The sequence below is a fragment of the Chelonoidis abingdonii genome, chromosome 1 (genome assembly GCF_003597395.2).
Source record: "Chelonoidis abingdonii isolate Lonesome George chromosome 1, CheloAbing_2.0, whole genome shotgun sequence".
Taxonomy (NCBI): domain Eukaryota; kingdom Metazoa; phylum Chordata; order Testudines; family Testudinidae; genus Chelonoidis; species Chelonoidis abingdonii.
The window spans coordinates 57970199-57993202 of NC_133769.1; the positions used below are offsets into that span (position 1 = coordinate 57970199).

The 23004-nt window shown below is 42.2% G+C and overlaps 1 protein-coding gene across 2 annotated transcripts in view; it reads right to left on the reverse strand.

Moving 5' to 3' along the window:
* Window positions 1-1088: 1088 nt before the first annotated feature.
* GXYLT1 (glucoside xylosyltransferase 1) overlaps window positions 1089-23004 on the reverse strand; it is a 67058-nt gene continuing 45142 nt past the window's right edge. For both annotated transcript variants that reach the window (XM_032784691.2, XM_032784690.2), the window contains 3 exons: window positions 5933-6056; window positions 5394-5566; window positions 1089-3823 (listed from right to left, as the gene is read on the reverse strand). In XM_032784691.2, coding sequence (XP_032640582.1) covers window positions 3662-3823; window positions 5394-5566; window positions 5933-6056 — 459 coding nt within the window. In that variant the 3' untranslated portion in view covers window positions 1089-3661. The remainder of the gene's footprint in view (window positions 3824-5393; window positions 5567-5932; window positions 6057-23004) is intronic.

The following is a 23004-nucleotide window of genomic DNA, read 5'->3' on the forward strand; positions in this document are numbered from 1 at the left end:
TCTGGAGGGAGATCCGATATCTGGAGCCACACTGAGCGTCGCATGACTACCCTTGAGGCAACGGTTCTGGCCACAGAGTCAGCTGAATTGAAGGAGGTTTGTAGCGAAGTCTTAGCCACCGCCTTTCCTTCCTTGATTAATGCCATAAACTCAGAGTGAGAGTCCTGGGGCAGGCAATTCTTAAACTTGGACATGGCCATCCAAGAGTTGAAGTTATGTCTATTAAGGATTGCCTGCTGGTTGGCTTAACGTAGCTGGAGGCCCCCAGAGGAGCAGACCTTCCTACCTAAGAGGTCCAAATGATTGGCCTCCTTGGCCTTTGCGGCTAAGGCTTGTTGGCCCTGTCATTCCTTCTCACTGACTGCTGAAATGACTAGGGAACAGGAATTTAGATGGCAGAACAGGAACTCATAGCCCCTGGAAGTGGCAAAGTATTTCCTTTCTACCTCCCTGGCTGTCGCTGTGATGGAGGCCTGGATCTGCCGTATAGTGCCGTAATTTGTTTGTATGGTCTTTATGAGACGGAGCGCGACTCTGGAGGGAACCTCGGGCATCAGAATGTCCATCACCGTTTCTTCCGCCTGGAGGCCCATATTGAGGGCAATCCTGCAAAGTGGTTCCTGGTGAGCCCTGTTGATCGGTGGTGGTCCTGAGACTGATGTGCCCGTCACCGCCTCGTCTGGAGAAGAGGAGGAAGTGAGGTGCTGCCAGTTGCCTTCATCTAGACCCTCCTGTGTGTCCCCTATGCCTGGAACGTTTCAGGGGCCGGTGGGGCTGACACCTCTCGAGGTGTCGCAGTACTTGGCACCGCCTCGGGCATTGGGCATGGAAGCGCTGGTTGCTCTTGGGGTCCAGGGGCGGTGTAGAGAGAGTGGTCGCCCTTGTCCTTGATGCGTGCCTGTGTGGCAACCTGGAATGGCATCGCATAGATTGCCCAGACCTAGAGACTCTGGAGGTGATGCCCTGCTGCTGGTGGTAGGCCCATGGGGTCCAGAAAGGCCACTGACCCAGAGGAAGTCATTGTGGCTGCTGTGCTGATTGGGATTCTCTGCTGGCTACGGTTCGATGTCTGCTACAGCTGGGCCGACTGAGAGGACCAGGGTAGTACCAAATGCTGAGCAGCTGGGGAGCAGTGCCTGGCTGACCAGGACCGCGAATTGTACCAGGAGTCTCAGGACTGGGACTGGTGCCTCTCACTCGGTGCCGGTGAGGTTGTCGGTGTCGTACTCTGGTGCCGGGTGACCGATGGCATTGTGAACCGGCGTGCGGTTGCCATGGGCACTGCTGGTGGGTTCACCTCCGGTGCCATAACTTCACACTCAGTCATGGGTGCTGGGGAATAGCAGGATGCCGCGCTTGAACGGGAGCGGTGCCAAGAGCAGTGCCGAGAGGGTGACCTTGAGCGGAGCACCACTGTCGGCTTCCCTCTAGACAGCACCTTCTTGGGTGATGCCAGAAGGCTTCTCCCTGCATGGGAGGGGGTTTGGCACCGACAACTCAATGAGATCTTTCGCTGCCTCGAAAGAGTTGGGTGTGGAGGGGTCTTCGATGACCTCCAGACATTCATCGGCACTGAATCTGCTGGGTAGTGGACTCAACGGGGCCTGTGGCACCGGAGTCGACGGTGCCAGTTCCTGGTTTGGGCCCGCAATCTGTCTTTGCATGCCAGGAGCTTCTTTGAGCAGCTTAGTAGCTCTTTGGGGAGAGCGCCCTCTTTCTCCTTTCTTGTGACGCTTAGTCGACCGGCGCCGAAGTTCGTCGGCTCATCTTGGTGCTGGCAATTTACGGTGCCTGGGCAGTGCTAGGTCATGCATGGATGCCGGGGCACTTTTCAACGAGGAAGCTGGGGTCGGTGCCGGTCAGTCAGGGGCTGGTGATTGTAAAGTGGCCTCCATGAGCAACTGCTTAAGGTGAAAGTCTCTTTCTTTCTTAGTGCGCGGCTTGAAGGCCTTGCAGATTTTGCAGCACTCTGCCTGATGAGACACTCCCAAACACTGGAGACAGGAGTCGTGGGGGTCGCTGTTAGGCATAAACTTGTGGCACGTGTCGCAAGCTTTGAAACCCTGGGCTTGCGGCATTTCCCGCAGTCCAAGGCTGGTGCTGGAACTAGCTTCCAGACACTTGAATACAATGATATTTAACTAATTGCTAACCACCTAAGGACATCTCTAACTAGAAGATTGAAAGGCTAAGGGATCCCTTGCAAGCGAGCGAGCATATTCCAACCCTTCCATGGACGGTAAGACAGAACTGAATGAAGATAAATATATATACTGCCATAAGGGCACCATTCTAGGGGGCTCTCCTGCCGTTCTGATGGGAGCTGCTAAGGGAAACAGGTCTCTGATGTCCATGCATGCTGCATGCGCACACCTAATTGGAATGGACATGAACAATCACTCGAAGAAGAATATTTTATTACTATTAGAACCAATAGATTTTTTTCTTATTTTGTTTCGTTTTTCAAAAGGAAATAAATTTATATCCTGAAATCAATGGAACAGGTTTCCTATAAACAAAAACACAGGGGCCTAATACTCTTGTAAATCAGCATAGTTCTATTGGTGTCAATGGAACCATTCATCTGAAGATCTGTCCAAGATTTTTAAGCTCTGTTATTAAGCACATATGCAAATCTATTGGGGGAAAGGGGGTTATGAAGTGAAGTGGTAATGTGTGTAATACTTCCTCATGACTAATAGTTCTCATAGGAAACATGTCCTATATGCATTTTGGTGAACAATTAAGAGCCTCACTCACAGCTCTCTACCATATCATGTAATCATTTTTAGTAATTAAATATAATAGAGGCAACATTCCATTATATATTTCTGCATCCAGAAAGCTCAGTAAAGTTGCAAAAAGGTATCATTAAAATTGATAAAAACTATTTTTTAAAAAAATCTTGTATTATATCTTTGTAAAAAATTCAGCTGGAGTATTTTGGCAAGATGGCTGAACACAGCATCTGTTATGAGGTTGTATCACAACAAGATATTAGTAACTACAGATGGGAAACTAGTTCCTCTTACACTAGTGATTAATTGCTTTGAAAATCTTGTTTATAATGTGCAGTTTACATTTAAAATATGAAACATGATTGTCAAAACAATATTTTAACACGTAGGAGATGAACACGTCTAAAGGCAGATACAGATTGTCAATGGTTATATCACATTTCTTTGAAAACAGAATAACTTCTGTCCTTGTAAACAACTTTGTTCTCACACTTTTAAAGTGAGGTTAGTGCTGACTCAATTATTGCTACATTCACAGTTTAGCAGAATCATAGATAATGTATGAGGTACATTCTACCAATAGATCTATCTTAATTTCTGTTTTACCCATTTGAGTATGACAGACAACTGAATTATGCAGAATAAAAAACCCACTAGAAGAGCCAGTAACTTCCATACTCACTAGAACTGGAATGAAAATTAGCAGTGATTAAAAGATCAAAAATATCTTCTTTGCAGGAAAGTGTTTGTATTCTTCATAATATGAACAGTTTCTTCATTTTATCTACACTGGTAAACATTTACCTAGGCATGCTAGGAATAGGTGATTCAAGCAATATTATATTTTTTGCATGAACATCCTTCATACATTTTATATATTCCGTCTGTTCGAATTCAATAATTTTGTGATTTTGTAGTAAGAATCAACTTCCCTTTGATCTTCTGTCATAAATATCTCTTATGCTTTTTGTTAGCTGCTTTATGAACACTTTGTATATTCTTCCACAGTATGTATGCATTGTCTTCTGCAGTTCCAGTTCTAGGGGCTGTAACAGGAAATTAACCAGGTCATCACCAAAGGAATACTAGAGGGGAAAAAAATGAGAAGTGACATTAAGGTCATGTGTAAGCACAATATTCCTTTTTTTTTTTTTTTTCAAAGAAGCAAGAGTGTTATGAAAATGCCTTTCATCATTATTGTGAAACACAAAAATAACTCCATAAATATGGTTACCTGATGCTCTAAAGCTAGTAAAAACTTGGCTCAGCTTGTTTTGAATACAATATGAAAAAGTCATCATTCAAATATTGCTTAAACAAAATACAAAATCAACATACTAAGCCATACAAGCAAATTCAAAATAAGCTTTAAAGATCTAACATAATTCATGGGTTGTTCACATGATCATATGCCTACTGCATCTCAGCTTTGGCTTAAAAAATGTCCCAGTCTAAATGCACTTCTTTAAAAAATTAAAATTTTTATTGAGTTACAGTGAATCAACAGCACAATGGATAATCTACAGTACCAATAAAGACAGAACTATTTCATTAAATTGAATGAATGTCAAGCATATATTGTGTTTAACATGAACATAAAGTAAAAATACAATCATTAATTCAGTGTTATAATATTTTTTCTTAAGAGATATGAAACAAATTATTTGCAAACCCAACATTTCATAGTATAATAATTGTGCTAATCTTAAAACCATCAGATCAGCATTGTTTTATATACTTTTTGTGGAATATTCATAAACCAAATGGTGTCATAACTAAAAAGGAGACACTTTTTTTCTTTTTGACAATGCTCAAAGGAAACAAAACATCTTATTTTATGGGAACAAATTTTCTTTCTGTGCAGTGTATTTTCAGACCCCCGAAAGTACTTTTCTTCATTTTTATATCCATATGACAACCTCCAATAAAGCGCCATTAAAATATACTACTGATTTTCGAAGGTCATATACAAGATAGTGTGTTACATTAAAATGTGTATCAACGCTACTTTTTACAGCTCTTCAGTGAATATACTGATGTAGTGATAAATACTTTATTGGAAGCCTTATTTGCAGAATAAAAAAGAACCCATTGTGCTCAGAAGAGAAACTTGCATGCATTTAAAGTGATAACCACATATTAATGTGCCTAGCATACAAAACAGATCACAATATAATACACAAATACTTGTTTTCCAGTGGGCAAAGTATGCCTACAATAAAATTTTAACAATTGTATGATACTATGAACATTGTCAGGTCTTTGGGGCAGGGAATGTCTCCTACTCTGTTTGTATAATGCTTAGCACAATGGAACCCCAATCTCTGTTGGTTTGAGGGAACTATCCTAATACAAATAAATATTATATGGTTCTTTACATATTTGTGTTTAACTGTTATAATGCTCAGGATAAGGTTTTTTCATGAACAATTCTGTTTCTGTTTTGTCATAAAACCAAACTTGAAGTCCAGCTGAATTGCAAATCATTTTAAAAGTGTTACTGTGTTAATTATCTAGAATTGATAAAGATGAGGTATTATTATAATACAAGAAAAAGTGCAAATGTCCTAAACATGTTAAACTTTAACAGATGATACATTTTATAAATAATTCTACACAAAGTTATGGATGATTGTAATTTATACAGTTACTTACTTTTTTTATTGCTTCATATATAACCCTAAAAGTTGGTTGTTTATCATCATGGTAAACACCTCTGTTTCCATGAAGAATAAATATTCCTTTTTCTTCAGCTTCCTTACAATTGCTTCCATAAATGCAGTGGTCAGGACGATAATTCCATTGACAGGGAAAGACAAATAGGCTCTCTGTTCAGAAAAACACACAGTATACAGTTCACAACAAAACTCTTCGGGAGAGAACAAAAATGTAATCAGTGGTTTTTCTTAGTAAGATAACATCTTGCAGAGATTGTGTTAAAATATTTGTATACAATTATATTTAAAATAATTAGGCATCAATACAATTTAAATCTATTTTGGATTAAATGATCTCAAAAATCAACATAAAGAACATTTTTTAAGAGGAATAAGCAAAATGCTATCTGGAATATATCCACTGAAAATTCTGAAAAAGGGCAACATTTTCTGCATTTAAAAACTAAATACAAGATTAATATATCTTAGAGTTGTAGCGTGAAACAATATCAAAATTAAACAGAGAAAAGGACATACCTGGATTATGAAAAAACATAATATTCAACAGATCTTGATCACCCCATGTTATGTTTAGTTTATATTTTTTAAGCAATGGCATAAGAATTTCTCCCCACTGTAGCCGAGCAGTTGTCATATCATTCTATTAAAAAAAAAAATAAAGATAAACAAAGAAAACAATAGAACCAAGTCACAAGAGAAATCAAAGAATCCCAGTAATCTGCTTTTCAAAACTGGAATCTCTGAAATTGCACAGGATTTTTTTTTAAAACATGTTTACTTCATGAAAAATAAATTACATCCAAGTCAAATGTGTCTTAAATTATGCCTTGTTTCTCCTGAAAATATTAGATTAGTCGTTTGTAACTTTGTTCATCTCCTCCTCTTAATTACCGTATAAAATAAAGTAGTAAACTTTTTATTTGTGATCATGAATTATTTGCTATAGAAAGCGCCTTCGTATACAAACAATACTAAGAAACAAAAAGTACCCTTTGCTATGGATTAATGGAATCAAATACGAAATCTATTCTAATAGAAAATTCTGCAAAAGGCTGTGCAAGGTATTTTAAATTGAACTTCAGACTTCCCAGTCTCTCCTCAAAACCCATACCTCAAGCAGTTTTTCTAACAGAGAATATTGAGAGAGAGACTATTGAACTGAGGCTGAGTTACAGGATGAAAAGATATTTTTTTTAAATTGATTTCAAAACAAAAGTCTTGATTAACTTTAAATTGGCTAAATTTCCCACATAAAAACTGCCGTGAAAGATTTATAAAACAATTGCACAAACGTGTAAAATTAAAGTTTCTCACTGAATCTTATTAAATATTAACTTATAACTAACTCTTAATTATGACACCATGACTTGATCTAGAAAAGTAACTATACAAACTCTTCACCTGTAGATTCAAATGAATACTTCAAAGAATTATGCTGGCGACGTTGGAGAGTGCGAGAAGAATGTAAAAATAGGGATCACAGAAGAAACAGTCGTGGTTCTACAGTTAAAGTTGAGATGAATTTTGGATTTAAACCAGGGACGGTTTTGACAACTTGTTATATAAAGAACGAATAGCCTTTCCAAAATTACTAAATGCTAATTACAGAACAAATAATGGAAGGCTAATTACAACATAAATCAATATAGAACCAGGGGTGATGGCCCCACATGTCAGATTTTATGACACTAGTGTAAATCCCAATTGTCAGAGCTCAAACTGGGTCACAATTTTGTACCTAATTTTGATACCTACAAATGACAAAATTTAGACATCTTATTTAGTGTTCCATAGTGTCATTTGTGTCTACAAATTGGAAAATTACTTTGCTGTAATTCATCTTCTCTGAAGGTGTAAGTTAATCAAAAATCACACTCTTAAACCTCAAATTTCCAGTGTAAGCCCGAGGAGAATTCTCCTAGCACAGAGGTGTTTAGCTGAATAATGCTGCTCAGATAGACTCTAGATGAGGTGGGCTAGGGTTAAGGCAGGGACTGCAAGCAAGTGACCAGAGAGAGGCTGGAGAGAGATGGGAAAATAAATCAGTGAGAGTGATGACTACCCTTACGTTATATGATTGAGCTACAATAGCCTTTCTACTGGTATGTTGATTTCAAGGTTAAAGTAACCTTTGATTACATGCCTAGAACTGAATCTAGATGGAGAAAGAGGTATAGTTGAATTCCTCCCAGCTAAACTTCAGAACAAGACTATGAATACCTAATCTGATACCATGCATATTAATATTCAAACATACTCAATAATTAGCTACAGCAGTAGTTTCCAAATTTTTCTGTTTCAGCCACCCATTGGGGATGGATTAGTGAATGAATGTGTTGCCTTCTGTTCCGCTCGTACAGTTGCCACAGTCTTTCCTTTTTTCCCCTGTTCATTTACTCTGATTCTCTTTTGGGTCTGTTCATTTTTTCCCCCCATGTATTTTTTTTTCCTTTTTTCCATTTTTTCTAGCGTGCTTTCATTTATTTTGCTGATTTTTCCTTCCTCACTCACTCCCAGCAGCTCTATTACTCAATCCTGTGGTCCTGCTCATCAGATTATATGACACTGAGGGTAAGGGCACTTGTTGAGGCCACCCCCCAGATGAGCTGAAGGACATGGGAACAGAGAAGAGAAGCTTGGATTACAGGCTGCTTGCCAACTGTATCCGCAGACCTGTACTTCTAAAATGCTCCCACAGTCCTGAATCAGAGCAAGAACAGAGGTGGTGACTTTCCTCAGGCACACTTTGGCCCAACCTCCAACTTGAGAAATATTGACCTACAGGCTTTTTGCATATACTAGTGAGTTCCTGTTCTCTAAATATGATATTGATCATTCCTGCAAAACTTCAAGATCTTGTATCTTTCATCATACTGCTAAATAGGGATCCCAGTTCAGCAAATGAGGTTCTGGGGACTATGTTTAAGAAACCATGAAGCAAACTAAAGAACAGAACCTCAAAGACTACTGCATTCTTAAGTCCAAAAACATAGTTGCAGAGAGGGTACCTAAAGGTATGGTGGAAAAGGCTGGTACATGAGAAGATGGTGCTTGTATAGCAACAAGTCCTTTTCTCAAATAGTTATGACGAAAATAGGTGAAACAGGTTACTTCTGAACAGATAGCAGATTGAACTGTGGGCAAATTATAAGAACAGGTCTCAAAAAAACAAAAAACGAACACATGCAGAAGTGGTAGGAAAAAACATAATACGTTAAGGATGAAAAGAGACTTGTTGACTCACCAATTCACCTTCCTGCCAATGCAAAATTCTTCCCAATGGTATATTTTTAGTGTAATGTTCAGTTGTTTTAGGCTAAGTGTTGAAAAGGCAGATAAGGAATAAGTAAATAGTAAGAGGTCAAGAGGAACTAGGAGGATTAATAAAGGAAGAGAAATTTAACAAAATAGAGGGGAGGACTATCTGTAAGAAGATCAAGCTACTTTGAATATAAGCACTATAAAAAAATAGATGGAATCCTAAACAAAGAACAATAATATTCCAATTTGGACAGAGAAAAAGGGTGGGGAGTGGGATCTGTAGGGACCTAACATTCTCATTATTTGTCCATGAAGGCAGGCAAACAGCATGTTTACACAAATTATACTAATTGAGAGGTCTTGCCAACATCCACAAGGACAGAGAAATGGAAAAAGTTACCTAGACACATATGAGCAGTAAAAAGATAAGATGAAACACAGAAAAGTAATTTGAAACATGCTCAATAGAAGGGAGACACACAGAAAGGACTACATGGAAAAAATATCTATGGATGATAGTTAAGTCTGTGAGATTGTCACAGAGGTCACGGATTGTGTGACTTTCCATGACCTCTGTGACTTCTGCAGTAGCCAGTGACCCTGGCTCAGGGGAATCTCAGGCAGCCCCTGTGCCAGGCACACTGGCTGCTGCTGGGGCAGTCTTGGGCCACCACGCCCTCCTCCCCCCAGCAGAAGACACTGGGTGTGGGAGGAAGCAAGGGGGTGGGGGCACAGGATGCGGTGAGGTGGGTTCTGGGAGGTGCTTACCTGGGGAGTTCCTCGGAAGTGGCGACATCCTCCTTGCTCAGCTGCTAGGTGGAGGTGTGGCCAGGCAATTCTGCGCATTGCATCTGCCCAGGGCACCGCCCCTACAGCTCCTATTGGCTGGGAAACGGCCAACCGGAGCTGCAGAGGCAGTGCCTGCAGGCAGAGGCAGCATGCAGAGTTGCCTGACCACACCTCCACTTAGCAACTGAGCAAGGGGGATGTCACCGCTTCCAGGGAGCCCCCCAAGTAAGCACCACTCAAAGCCCGCCTCATCCTGTCCCGTGCCCCAATCCTTTGCCCCCTCCCACACCCAAACTCTGCTGTGGGTGGAGAGGGGGGAGAGGCGTGAGCCAGGTAGGAAGCCTGCTGGCCCCACCATATATTTCATGTTATAGCAGTCTTGGATGATGACCCGGCACAGGCTGGTCATTTAAAGCACACTTTCACTGTAAATTTGACAAAATGCAAAGATACTAATGTGAAATTTCAAAATATAGCTATAGCACTCAACTCAAGATTTAAGAATTAGAAGTGCCTTCCAAAAATCAAAGAGGGATGAAGTATGGAGCATGCTTTCAGAAGTCTTAAAAGAGCAACACTCAGATGCAGAACCTACAGAACCCAATCCACCAAAAAAGAAAATCAACCTCCTGCTGGTGGCATCTGAATCAGATGATGAAAATGATCATGTGCTGGGCTGCACTGCTTTGGCTCGTTATCGAGCAGAACCCATCATCAGCATGGACGAATGTCCCCTGGAATGGTGGTTGAAGCATCAAGGGACATATGAATCTTTAGCACATCTAGCATGTAAATATCTTGCAATGCTGGCTATAACAGTGCCATGGAAATGCCTGTGCTCACTTTTAGGTGACACTGTAAACAAGAAGCAGGCAGCATTATCTTCTGCAAATGTAAACAAACTTATTTGCCTGAACAATTGTCTGAACAAGAAGTAAGACTGATTGGACTTGTAGGTTCTAAAGTTTTACATTGTTTTATTTTTGAATGCAGGTTTTTTAGTGCATAATTCTACATTTGTAAGTTTAACTTTCATGAAAAAGAGGTTGCATTTGTATTAGGTGAATAGAAAAATACTATTTCTTTTGTTTTTACAGTGCAAATATTTGTAATAAAAAATATACAGTGAACACTGTACACTTTGTATTCTGTGTTGTACTTGAAATCAATATATTTGAAAATGTAGAAAACATCCACAAATATTTAAATAAATGTTATTCTATTATTGTTTAATAGTGCAATTAATTGTGATTAATTTTTTTAAAGTCGCTTGACAGCCGTGGTTATTAGTATTACTGATGGTTCTCATCATTGGGGGAAAAAATTATTAGGGACAAAGTGGAGAAACCTGCCATCCATTCTCTTCTTCGACAAGAATTGGAGTTGAAGGGCAAAGGTGTGAGAAACAAGAAAAAACCTTGGATGGAAAAAACTGATTGGAGGAAGTGGTTAATAGCATATTAAATGATCCGATTCTCTAATCATTTGTTAGTTTTCTCTAAATCCTTCCAATTAATTTAATTTTTCTAGTACAGAGCTTTATAGAAATGAACAGAATCTTCAAAGTACAGCCTCAGATTTATCTCCATTCTTTTTGCCAGGATAACTCAGCGTATCAAAAAAAATTAAACTTTTGGAATATTACTTTGCAAATTCATCTAATGTTCCATTTACTGTCACATTCAGGTTTTTTTCCTCAATTACATCTGCTTGCATTTTTCCAAACCAAGTTAACTATTTTCTGTCCATGTTTCTAATCTATTTAGGCAATTTTGTTTTATTTTCCATCTACAGTGGTGTTTGCTGCACCCCCAATTTAGTATCTCCCCACAAGCTTCTTTAATATTCTAGGTTTACCCCACATTTTCTGATCACGGTCTAAAAAACAGAATTAATGGCAGTCACTAGACACCTCTCTCTCTCTCTATGTATATACACACACACACAGTTTAATTACAATTTAATACTGTACACAGCAATGATGATTGTGAAGCTTGGTTGAAGTGCTGAAGTCAGAGGGGGGAAGAGGGTGAGATATTTTCCAGGGAATGCCTTACTGGCTAAATGATGAACTAGCACTTAGCTGAGCCCTCAAGAGTTAACATGTTGTTAATGTAGCCTCACACTCTACAAGGCAGCACAAATGGAGGGAGGGGAGACAGCGTGGCAGACAGAGACACACACCCTGTGAGAGAGAGAGAGAAAGATGCGCATTGCCCCTTTACATACGCTGACCCCACTCTAAGTACATTGCCTTTTTAAGTAGATCAGCAAGTTGAGACAGCTGCTGTTGCCAGGAAGCTCTCTCCCATGCCCTCCTTCCCACTCTATGGAGATAGGGTAAGCTGGGGGCAAGAGTAGAGGGGAGGGAGATACCCTGACATTAGCATCCCTTCCCCCCCACCCCTCTGGCGCAGCAAGCAGGAGGCTCCCAGGAACAGCTCCAAGGCAGAAGACAGGAGTAGCACATGGTAGTGGGGGGAGGGACAGCTGAACTGCCGACAACTGATAGCCTGCTGGGCAGCTGCCGCACAGGGAATTTAGGGGAGGGGGGAGCTGATGGGGGGCTGCCGGTCCATCCTGGTTCCAAGCCCCCACCAGCTAGCTCCAATGGGCTGCTCTTTCTGCAAGCAGTGGACAAAGCAGGCAGCTTCCAAACAATGTTACAGGGGAGCTGTGTGCAACTTTAAACGAGCATGTTCTCTAATTGATCAGCAATGTAACAACAAAACAACGTTAACAGGGACGACTGTAAATGAGGAGTTACTGTATCTTCTTTAAGATCACTTCTAATTTGAAAAGTGAGATACTATTTAATGTTGTTGAATTCTGCCTGTGTGATACAAAGTCAAATTAACATACATGTTTCACAGATTACATCACACTGGCACAAACAATGCAGTACAAAAAGCTTTAAAAAACCTGTTTAAAACTAATACAGTTATATCTTTGTTTGTATTGAAACAGTAATATTCAGCATTTATAGTACAATCCTGTTTACTCAAGTGGTCTAATATCCAAAACTTCTGGGTAACGGGCATTCAGATAAATGGAAGTGTTAATTTGAGCAGCAGTTTCACTGACAAAGAAATATGGGGAACAAAGGGAGGAGTAATGCTGATGTTTACTTAATATTTTGTACTTTTAACAAATGTATTAACACACCAACATTGTGGTTTTAATACAATTTTGGTGTTTCAGTAAATTAAGTTTTTTTATTCTGTATTAAAGTACAAAATATTAAGCATTAAAAGTACAAAATTGTTGATAGCACTAAGGGCTTGGCTACACTTGCACGTTGCAGCGCTGGCGAGGGGGTTACAGCGCTGCAACTTACCAGGTGTCTACACTTAAAAGCTCAGCCAGCGCTGCAACTCCCTGTTTGCAGCGCTGGCTGTACACCTGGGTCTGCTTCCGGTGTAGCGAGACCAGCGCTGGTGATGCAGCACTGGTCATCAGGTGTGGACACTCACCAGCATTTTTATTGGCCTCCAGGGTATTAGGACTTATCCCAGAGTTTCCTTTTCAGCCTCTCTGGTCGCTTGCACTCACTGCCCTGGGCTAGAGCCTGGAGAGGAGGGGGAGGTTGTAGATAGGAATCGAGAGGGAGGCCTACTGAGTGTTGGAGACTCCCAGGAGTCATGCAGGCAGGAGCTATTTTCCAGCCAGAAGAAGCTAGCCAGTCGCACCTGCTGGGACTTGGTAGTGAGGAACCAGCAGAGGAGCCTGTTCTCGGTAAGAATTTTATTATAAGGATGCAAATGTTTGGCAGGGGGGCTATGGCTGCTGCAAGCATGCCTAGATGTGGAATAGGCCATTGATTTCCCTATAGCTGCTCTTTGCTTTCCACAAGCCACAGAAACCATGGCTTCCACAGTGAAGCAACCCCCACCCCCAGCCCTTCCCAGGTGAGCTGCGTGTGCAAGATGGCTCTGAGAGTAGCTGCTGTGGCAGATGTGGGTGTAGGGTTCAGTGTTATTTCCCTGTAGCTGCTTTGCTTTCACACAGCAGAACCCCATGGCTTCCACAGTGAAGCAATCCCACCCCCACCCCTTCCCAGGTGAGCCACGTGGCAGTGCCCTCTTCCACTGTGAGCCGCGTGTGGGAACTCGCATCTCTATCTGCAGCTGCGGCCTCTCTGTGCTATGCTCAGAATGTGTAAATGACTTACAAAAACTCAAACAATGCAGGCTCTGTATTAACAGTTTATCTCTCTCTGTTTTTTTTAAAGTGACCTTGAATACTGCTCCATCAGTGCAGACTTCTGAAAGACTGCAAAGCTTAAGAAAAAACCAAGGAAGACTAAGAGATGGTGAAAGCAGTTATGAATCTGTATTCCACAGAAAATAAAAAGTTGCAAGACTGGAGGTGATAAAACCATGAAAAAGGAACAGGCTGCCAGAGAAAGGAATTGACTACCAAAGAGAAGCACAGATCAGCAGGATGACTTAAAAAAAGTGGAAAAAAAAAAAGCCTCTCATTTTCTTCATGTATTATTTTACTTTCATAACTATATGAATAATAAAATTATATACATTGCATCATATATGCTGTTGATTGGTTATTAATGACTGCTGTTCACATGTGTGGGTCCCCGCCACTCCCTGGGGTGTGCACATTGTGTTGGTTCCAGCTGCTCCCTGCAGGGTTAATGCCCTGGAAACTGCAGGGCAGCAGTGGACATGGGGCTGGCTGAAGGCAGGGCAGGGCTGACTGGAGTAGGGTCTGGCTGCAGGCCGGCAAGGATGTGGGCTGGTTGGAGACAAGGGGTGTGGGGCGGCTGGCTTCAGGCGTGGGTCAGCAGGGTGTACTGGAAACAGGGCAGGGGGTCGGGCTGGGCAGAGTGTGCAGGACTGGTGCGGGCAGCAGTGTGTGGGGGCTGGCTGGCTTGGGCAGGGCTGCAGGGTGTGTGGCAGGGGTTGGCTGGAGACAGGACAGGGTGTTTAGCAGAGGTGGCTGTGGGCACGGGGTGCAGAGCTGCTGCAGGCAGGGGGGCTGGACTGGTGTGGGCAGGTCATGGGGTGCAGCAGAGGCAGCTGGAACCCAGCCCTTTAAGTAGCCCCCAAACCCCCTTCTACTCGGGGGACCTTTTAAATAGCCTCGGGAGCGCTGGGGAATGCAAGAGGGAGGCGGGCTCCGGCAGCTATTTGAAGGACCGGGTGGCAGAGACAGCTGGAGCCCAGGACTTTTAAATCCCCCTCACTGCCCAGGGCTCAGGGGGCTATTAAAGGGCCGGAGCTCCAGACGGGAGAGCGGGGCTTGCCGCGCTCCGCGACTCCGCTCTCCGGCCGGAGCCCCGGCCGGAGCGCGGCAAGCTCCGCGACTCGCTCTCCGGCCGGAGCGCCGCAAGCCCCGCAGCCGGCTGGAGCTCGAGCTGGGAGAGCGGGGCCATGCCGCGCTCCGCCGGCGCTTCACTCAAAGGAGCGGGACCATGGAGCAGACCACAGCTGGGGACGGGGTAAGTTAAAAAAAAAAATTAAAAAGGTGCCTAAGGTGTGGGGCCCTCTTAGGCGTGGGGTCCGATTCCCTGGCAGCACGGGTCGTTGGAACAGGAAGCGGAATGACCCGACCCTTCTGTCCCTTCCCACAACCCACAGCGACAAAATGGGGACCAGGTGCTCTGTGGGATAGCTGCCCACAATGCACCACTCACAACAGCGCTGCAACTGGTGCAAGTGTGGACACACTGCAGCGCTGGCCGTACACAGCTGTACGACCACAGCTGTAACTGCCAGCGCTGCAAAACTGTAAGTGTAGACAAAGCCTAAGAGGCTAGTTGAGGAGTTATTAGCAGATGATTAACTAACACAGGGCTACCTGGGGGAAACTGTGGATTTCATTAACTATGATTTTCTTGTAAAGGGAATTCAGATTACTTAAGGAATTTAAGGTCTATATGAAAGGATAGACTAACAACTTGGGAGTGTTCCAGTTCACTGCAAAAAGAACAGAAAGCCTTCTTTTTTTTCTCCCCCAACAGTCTCTCTGATCTTAACAGATGGGATTTAAGTAGTACTGCCCAACCAACACATGAAGAAGAGTGGTGAGGATGCAAAGAAAAGGAAAGAAAAGTTATTTACTCGTAACTGTAGTTCTTGGATGCCATGTCTACAGTGCAAAATTATGTCAACCAAATTTACATCAGCATACAGCCACCAGAGTTATTAAATTGCTTGTTTTTGCACACTTGGCTCCTTTAGTCGGTGGTGCGCATCCTCATCAGGAGCACTTGTATCGATTGTCTTGTCAGCAGGGGCATTGTGGGAGTTCCTGAAAGCAATTAACAGTCAACATAAAGAACATAGTGTATACACTCACACTGCATTGACCTAATTACATTGACTGCGACTGAGGAAGGTGGTGCTACTAAATCGGCATAAAGAGGCACTTACATTGGCAGGAGGGGGGAAAGTGAAGTTTTGGATATTAGGCCACTTGCGTAAACAGGATTGTAAACAGCTGTTGACAATTGCACAGCTAGGTCAACACAAGGCAGCTTACATCGACCTAACCCTGAGTATAGACCAGGCTGGAGAGCTGTCGGTGTACAATCACACTCATGGGATGGATCCCATAGCAGCTTAAGCTTCTGGAAAGCCAAGTCAATAGGGATGCATAAGTGTAATCTAACAGGATGTTGGGTCTTGTGGCGCATACACAGACACCAGAGTGCAACTTATGGCCCTGGGGCCCTTTAAAACTGGAAGCTGTTAGTTGCAGGGTATATACTTGCTCCTAGTCATGTGACCTACAGGAAAATACTCAAAAGCTTCCTGCCTCTTAGGCAAGGCAACGAACAGGAAAGACCAAGATAAAGTAAAGGGTTCTCTGTACCTGTCAGTCAAAGTCTGAGAGGGGGGACACCTACAGGGAGCAGATGCCAACTTGGAGGTAGTGGGAGAGCCTCAGCTTGGAAGGACTGTAAAGCTGTGGAAGAAGGGCTCAGTAGTGGTCAGGAAAGGTTACTAAAGGTGATGGGAGGGGTTCTCTCCCTTCCCAGCTGGTAGAATCAGGGAAAGCCTCATATTGGTACTCTGAGTTTCTGACTTTGGTCTGCATTTTTTGTTATTTAAATAAATCAAACCCTACATAAGGGTTCTTGGACTAGATGGTCAGTTGTTGGGATTTTCATGCCCCCTCCTAATGCAGAATATTTGATGCCCAAGTTACTGTGTAAGTGCAGTCCCCATTGATCTCCATTCCTTGGCCTGAACTGCAAGTTTCAGGTGTTTAGCAACCTATGTAACAGAAGGAAAGTGGGCTCTTCTTCCTTATCATCCTGCACCCACAGGTGTACTGGGCATCCACCAATTTCCACTATTTATGTTAGTCTTGTGCTGGTTTAGTTCTGGGTTTCAAGCTGATGGATCTGGCTTCTCTCTCTATTGTTCTACATAATGTCTCTCTAGGCAACCTTCTTTTTCTTTCCAGTTGATGGTCCACGTTATCACTTGCCATGGAAATCAAGTTGGTGGCATACTTAAAGTGTGTCCTAAATATGTCCATCATTGTTTTTTTACTTGTGTCTATTTGATACTTTAAATTGGTTTGCTCTACTTAGAATTTCTGATGTTGCAAAAGAACTCCTTCTGACGGTCTCTGAACATCTACCATGAGCATTTACTTTGGAATTAATTGATCTTATCAATTTCTGTTGTACATTTCTATTACTCTGCTCCATAAAAGAAGACAGACAAGATACCAGTGTTTAAAAAAAAAAAAAAAAAAAGTACTTGTGTGTCAGTACTTGGGATCCTTTTCCAAATCTTTACGAAAGTTGTTGTTGCTTTTGATATTAATTGCTTGACATCTAACATGGTATCACCATCATTGCACATCTCATTTCCTAGACAGGTAAAATGACTTATTATTTCTAGTTTTTCTTCATCCACTCTAATAGTTACTTTGGGGACACTAATAGCCATATATTTTGTCTTCCCCCTTATCAATAAATAAACCAAGTTGTTTTGCCAAGATAGAAGGTTTGGTTCTGGAAGGTGAGCAATGACTGTAAATTTCTGATTGATTTAACTAGGTTGCTGCACTATTAAGGCTTCAGGAATAAACAGAGTCTTACTAAAAATTGGTTCACCTCCACCCAGGAAAGCAAAATGGGGCAGACACCTTCCTTAGCAAACTCTGGTTTCTCATGCTGCATTGGTGGTTTCAGTACACAGACATGTCAGACGTTGAGGATGTGTTTTCCTCTCATAATCTTCCAAACACTAATGTGACTAAAACTGGGTCAGCCATGGCTTAAGGGTATTTTTGTGCAACTCTTTTCCATTAAGTTAATATTCCAAGCAGTGAGTGAGCATCCATGTGACTTCACTTCAAAAGATTCACTTTGAAGATATTTTGGATAAAATTAGGACACTTTTTGGTTCACCATGATAATTAATTCATTGAAGTAAACAAAACTACTGTTTCACATACTATTTTGGTGCTCGGTCTCCAGAGTATGCCACTAAATTCAGTTGTCCAAAAAGAAAATACAAATCCCTCTACTGATGGAAGGATGCTGTTACAAGTGACATGACATTCTTAAACACACTCAGGGGCTGGAGATCTTCAAATGGAAGAAAACAGAATTGGAAATGCCAACTGTCCAACATGAATCTCAAATACTTGTTCAGGAAAAGAATATGAGATGTACATGCAAGCACCTTCAAGTCCACCTATACCTAGAAAACTTCCTGATCCACTGCTAGCAGCATGGATCTGCAATATTTCATTTTTAATCTGACATTTTAGGAACCAGTTCACCCACTTAACATCCAAAAATATATACCTTTTCTAAAAATGGTCTGCTGCCTCCTTCTTTGAGGCCACAAAAAATATAGAATAACCCTCCCCTCAACATCACTGTTCATCAAGAGAAGGCCCTCAACCCCCAGAACTGGGAAGCTGTGCATAGCAAAAAGCCAGTTCTAGTGTGGGAAAGGAAAAGATGAAGGGAACAGAGAGATTCTTGCGATACTGAGGAGGTGGCTTTTCCCAGGCAGAAAAGAAAATGAGAGATTGTCCTCCTACCCAAATGCACAGATGAAGAAAGCTGATAGTCCCTAAACACCAGAGGCTTCAGGCTGAAAAAGAAGGCTTGGACTTACTCCCAGGGAGACAGAAGTCACACCAGCTCCTAAAAACTGGAAAAAGGTTTATACTTGGAGGGAATCTACTGACTGTGAAATAATATTTTAATGAGGAAGAGGGTTTAGAAGCTTCTTTGCTGGTAAATTGGTTCAGAAATATTACCTGACAAATGAGATAGCCCTGTCTAAAGTGACATGCTGTAATATGGAGTTTAGAAGATACAGCCCAACCACCAAACCATAATGCTCAGCTGCAAAGATCACCTTCCTTCACACTATGCTGACTAAGGCAAGAATAAAAGTGGAGAAAGCTGATAGAACTGCTCATAGTAGGCAATACCTCGATGATGAATGGTTATTACCCTGCCTTTCAGAGTAAGCAAGGAACCCAGAATTTGCATTGTTGCTGATCAAGCCATATACATGAGTTAAGCCTTTTTTGACTAAATGAAACATACATACTTGCAATTATATAAGAATTACCTATGAACAAAGTTCTAGTACTTCAACAGAGCTGGCAGAAACTGGAAATTTAGCAGGAACATACTTTCTAGGCAAACATGTAGGTTAAAACTTTCAAAAGCTCCTAAAGTGCCAAAGTCAGTTTTGAAAACGGAATTTAAGTGTCTAGTGACTTTAGTTCTGTTGAACATTTTACCTCTAACTTCTAAGGAACAGATGTGCTTTTTAGCGGTTTGGTAAAAGTTGGGATTTGGCTGAATTCTGACTTAAATATTAACTTCAAGCATGTGCATTGCTTTCTGTTTTTATGGGAAACAAATATGCCAGTGTACTATTAATACAGTAAGTACACGTGACGGGTTGGATCACAGAACCCCCCCTTGGGAGCTGCCACCTGATGTGCCAAGACTACTTCTGCCCCTGCTTTCCTGCCCTGTCAGCTTAGGACTTAGTGCTCTGCCTGGTTTGAGCCAGACTTGCTACCTTGCAGTCACTGTCCTTTGTTCCAGTTTCTTTCAGGTATCTTTGGGAGTGGAGAGGCTCTCTCTTTAGTCAGCTGAAGACAAAAGGAGGGGTCTCCCCTGGGCTTAAATAGACTTTTTCTTGTGGATGGAGACCCCCTCCTCCCTCCTACGCAAAGTCCAGCTACAAAATGGAGTATTGGAGTCACCTGGGCAAGTCACATGTCCATGCATGACTGAGATCCTTACCAGCTAAGACACATTCCTGGGAAAGTCCAGATGTGGATTGGTGTCTCCAAGTTCATTGTCGGCTTAAGTGTTTCTTGCTGGGGCACTTACTGAGAATATTCTTTTCTCAGGGAGCTGACCAACTGCTTCACTACAGCCTACTTAGAATGAAACAAGTATGCAGCCAATATTCATAACTTCAAAATACAAAATGATACATGCATACAAATAGGATTAATAGATTCAGTAGATCATGACCTTTACAGAGATATGTTACATGGCATACGTAGCATAAAACATATTCTAGTTATTTATATATATACGCATACACACACACACAGCATTATGAGTGACACCGTCACAGTACATATGTAAGTAAAACTGCAGAGGAAATTTATAATGAACAGATACTCTCAACTTATTAAGAACATAAGAACAGCCATACTGGATCAGACCAAAGGTCCATCCAGCCCAGTATCCTGTCTTCCAACAGTGGCCAGTGTCAGGTGTTTCAGAGGGAATGAACAAAATAGGTAATCATCAAGTGATCCATTCCCTGTCGCTCATTCCCAGCTTTTGGCAAACAGACACTAGGGACACCACTGATGCTTAAGAAAGTTGAGTGGAATTTCATTTTTAGTAGGTGTGGATGTGATATGATCTGCGACTCCACACACTGAAGGCAGCAGGACTGCAAAGGAGTACTACCTTATTCCAGACGGTGTGGTGACTGATGGTGATTCATTGCTTACATTCTGTTAGCACTTAAAGCTCCAACCAGGATTAGGCCCCGTTGTGCTAGGCATTGTATGAACAAAAGATGATCCTGCCTCAAAGAATTTACAATATAAAAAGACCTGACAAGACACACTTTTTGCTTATGGTAAAAAAATACATCAGCATTTTGTCAAAAATAAAGTACATTCCCCCCTGCCCCATTTTCCCTCCCTCACATGCCACCACAACCCTTTAACATCCCCTCCCTCTCCAGCTATCACAGTTAACCTATGAAAAAGTGCATACAGATGAGGCAAGATCTCTTGCCCGACTGCATACATTGAACAAGAAACGTTTTCTACTGCTGTCTAGCAAAATTACATGATAGAATTTACTTGTTTTCTATTCTTCTTTTAAATTTCTTTATTAAAGTCTAAAATACAAATACATTAAAAGAATATTAACATTGCACAATCAGGTACTTATAATTCAGAAAGGGAACGATTTAATTTTGCTCATTCAACCTTTACTCTGCCCCTCTTATGCATATGCCCTACCATTCAGTTTCCAATTACATGGTTACATGCTATTTTTTCCTACAGACCCCCTTTCTTATTCAGTGCAGGTTTGGCTGGCATGCAGTTTATAGGGCATGGGACCACACAATGAATGATGAAGATAAAAAGTAAATACTTCATTGTTATCTCCATCCCTAGCTCTAGACATAGTTTGTACCAAATTAGTTGGAATCTTGCAGAACAAAACAAAACAAAAACAAAACATTGCAATTGAAAACTATTGTAATGCATGTGCAAAGGACAAGAGGCAAAGTTGGGAGGGTAACCTTAACTTTGTCATCACCTGATTAATGCTTCTCTACAAAACTGTAACTTTCTTTTAATGCAATTTATTGTAGTGACTAAATGGAGAGAGTAAAACTTAGCTGAACCTCAAAATGTTATTGTGTCCTCCAAGGTCTAGTCATTACTATTCTCCCCCCACCCCACCCCAGTTACCGTAACTTATTCCACTATGTGATGGGGTAAACAAGCTCCACACTGGGGAACAAGAGATTTTGGGCCCAACCAGACCTGCCCCATCACACCTGCAGTAAATGCTCCACCTAGTGGAGGAACTAAAAGACAGGGAAACAGCTCATTTGGGTGGCAGAGAGGGAAGTGAGCAGACCTGCAGCCCGCAGCTCCAGAAGTGCAGACCAGAGGGAAGCCTAAAGTCTCTGACACAGCTGCCCAAAGGGGCCCTCCTTGAGGGAATGCAGGACCTATCCCAGAAACAATAAGACAGGGAAGTAATTCCCTCTCCTCTATCTATGGACACTGCACTCCATATTCTTCATAGAGATATTATGATATGATTATGACATAATCATAATGTATCTTATACACAATAAGTCACATGAGGTATCATTGAAAAGGTTATGATTTACTGAATATGGTTATCCTATTTGTATGCATGTATCATTTGTGACAAAGTTCCTCCTCTACCTTGGTGGGTCCTGCGCTTATTGGCAGATTTGCTTATCTCAGTGATCTTCCCCACAGTCTGGAGCAACTCCTCCTGTGTCTGATCAGGATTTGGGAGGTTTGGGGGGAACCTGGGCCTGCCCTCTACTCCTGGTTCTAGCCCAGGGCCCTGTGGATTGCAGCTGTCTATAGTGCCTCTTGTAACAGCTGCATGACAGCTACAACTCCCTGGGCTACTTCCCCATGGCCTCCTCCAAACACCTTCTTTATCCTCACCATAGGACCTTCCTCCTGGTGTCTGATAATGCTTGTACTCCTTAGTCCTCCAGCAGCATACCCTCTCACTCTCAGCAACTTGTGCCTCTTGCTCCCAGCTCCTCACACGCACTTCCTCTCCTCTGGCTCCCCCCGCCTGAATGAAGTGAGCTCCTTTTTACACCCAGGTGCCCAGATTAGCCTGCCTTGATTGGCTGCAGGTGATCTAATCAGCCTGTCTGCCTTATCTGGTTCTAGCAGGTTCCTGATTACTCCAGTGCAGCCCCTGCTCTGGTCACTCAGGGAACAGAAAACTACTAATCCATTGACCAGTATATTTGCCCTCTACCAGACTCCTGTACCCCACTGGTCTGGGTCTGTCATATATTTTTGTATCTGAAGTTAAGAATGTTGACTATATATCTGTATTACAAATGGGTTTATACCTGGGGAATGCCCACTAGGCAGAAGCACTAGATGGCTGGCTGGGAAGGACCCATTAGGAGAAAACAATATGCCTTTGAAGTTCATCTCCCACTGGGGAGGCTTCCTGAGGATTCTACAAAGAGCCTCTGACTCATGGCTGCTATGACACTACACGCACATGTGACCAGGTCACCTGGTGCTGGACTCCATCTTGAGATACCAGTGTTTTTCCATTGACTCAAAGCTTGGTTCCCATGCCAAACAAAGGGTTATCATCATATTCAAAAGCTATTTAAGGCAGGAGAGTATCATCATCCTGGTTCCTCACTGACTCCTCACCCGAAGAGACTCTTGGAAAACATCTAAGGAACAGAGGGAGACTGAACTAGGAGAAGTGCTGGATACCAGGGCTA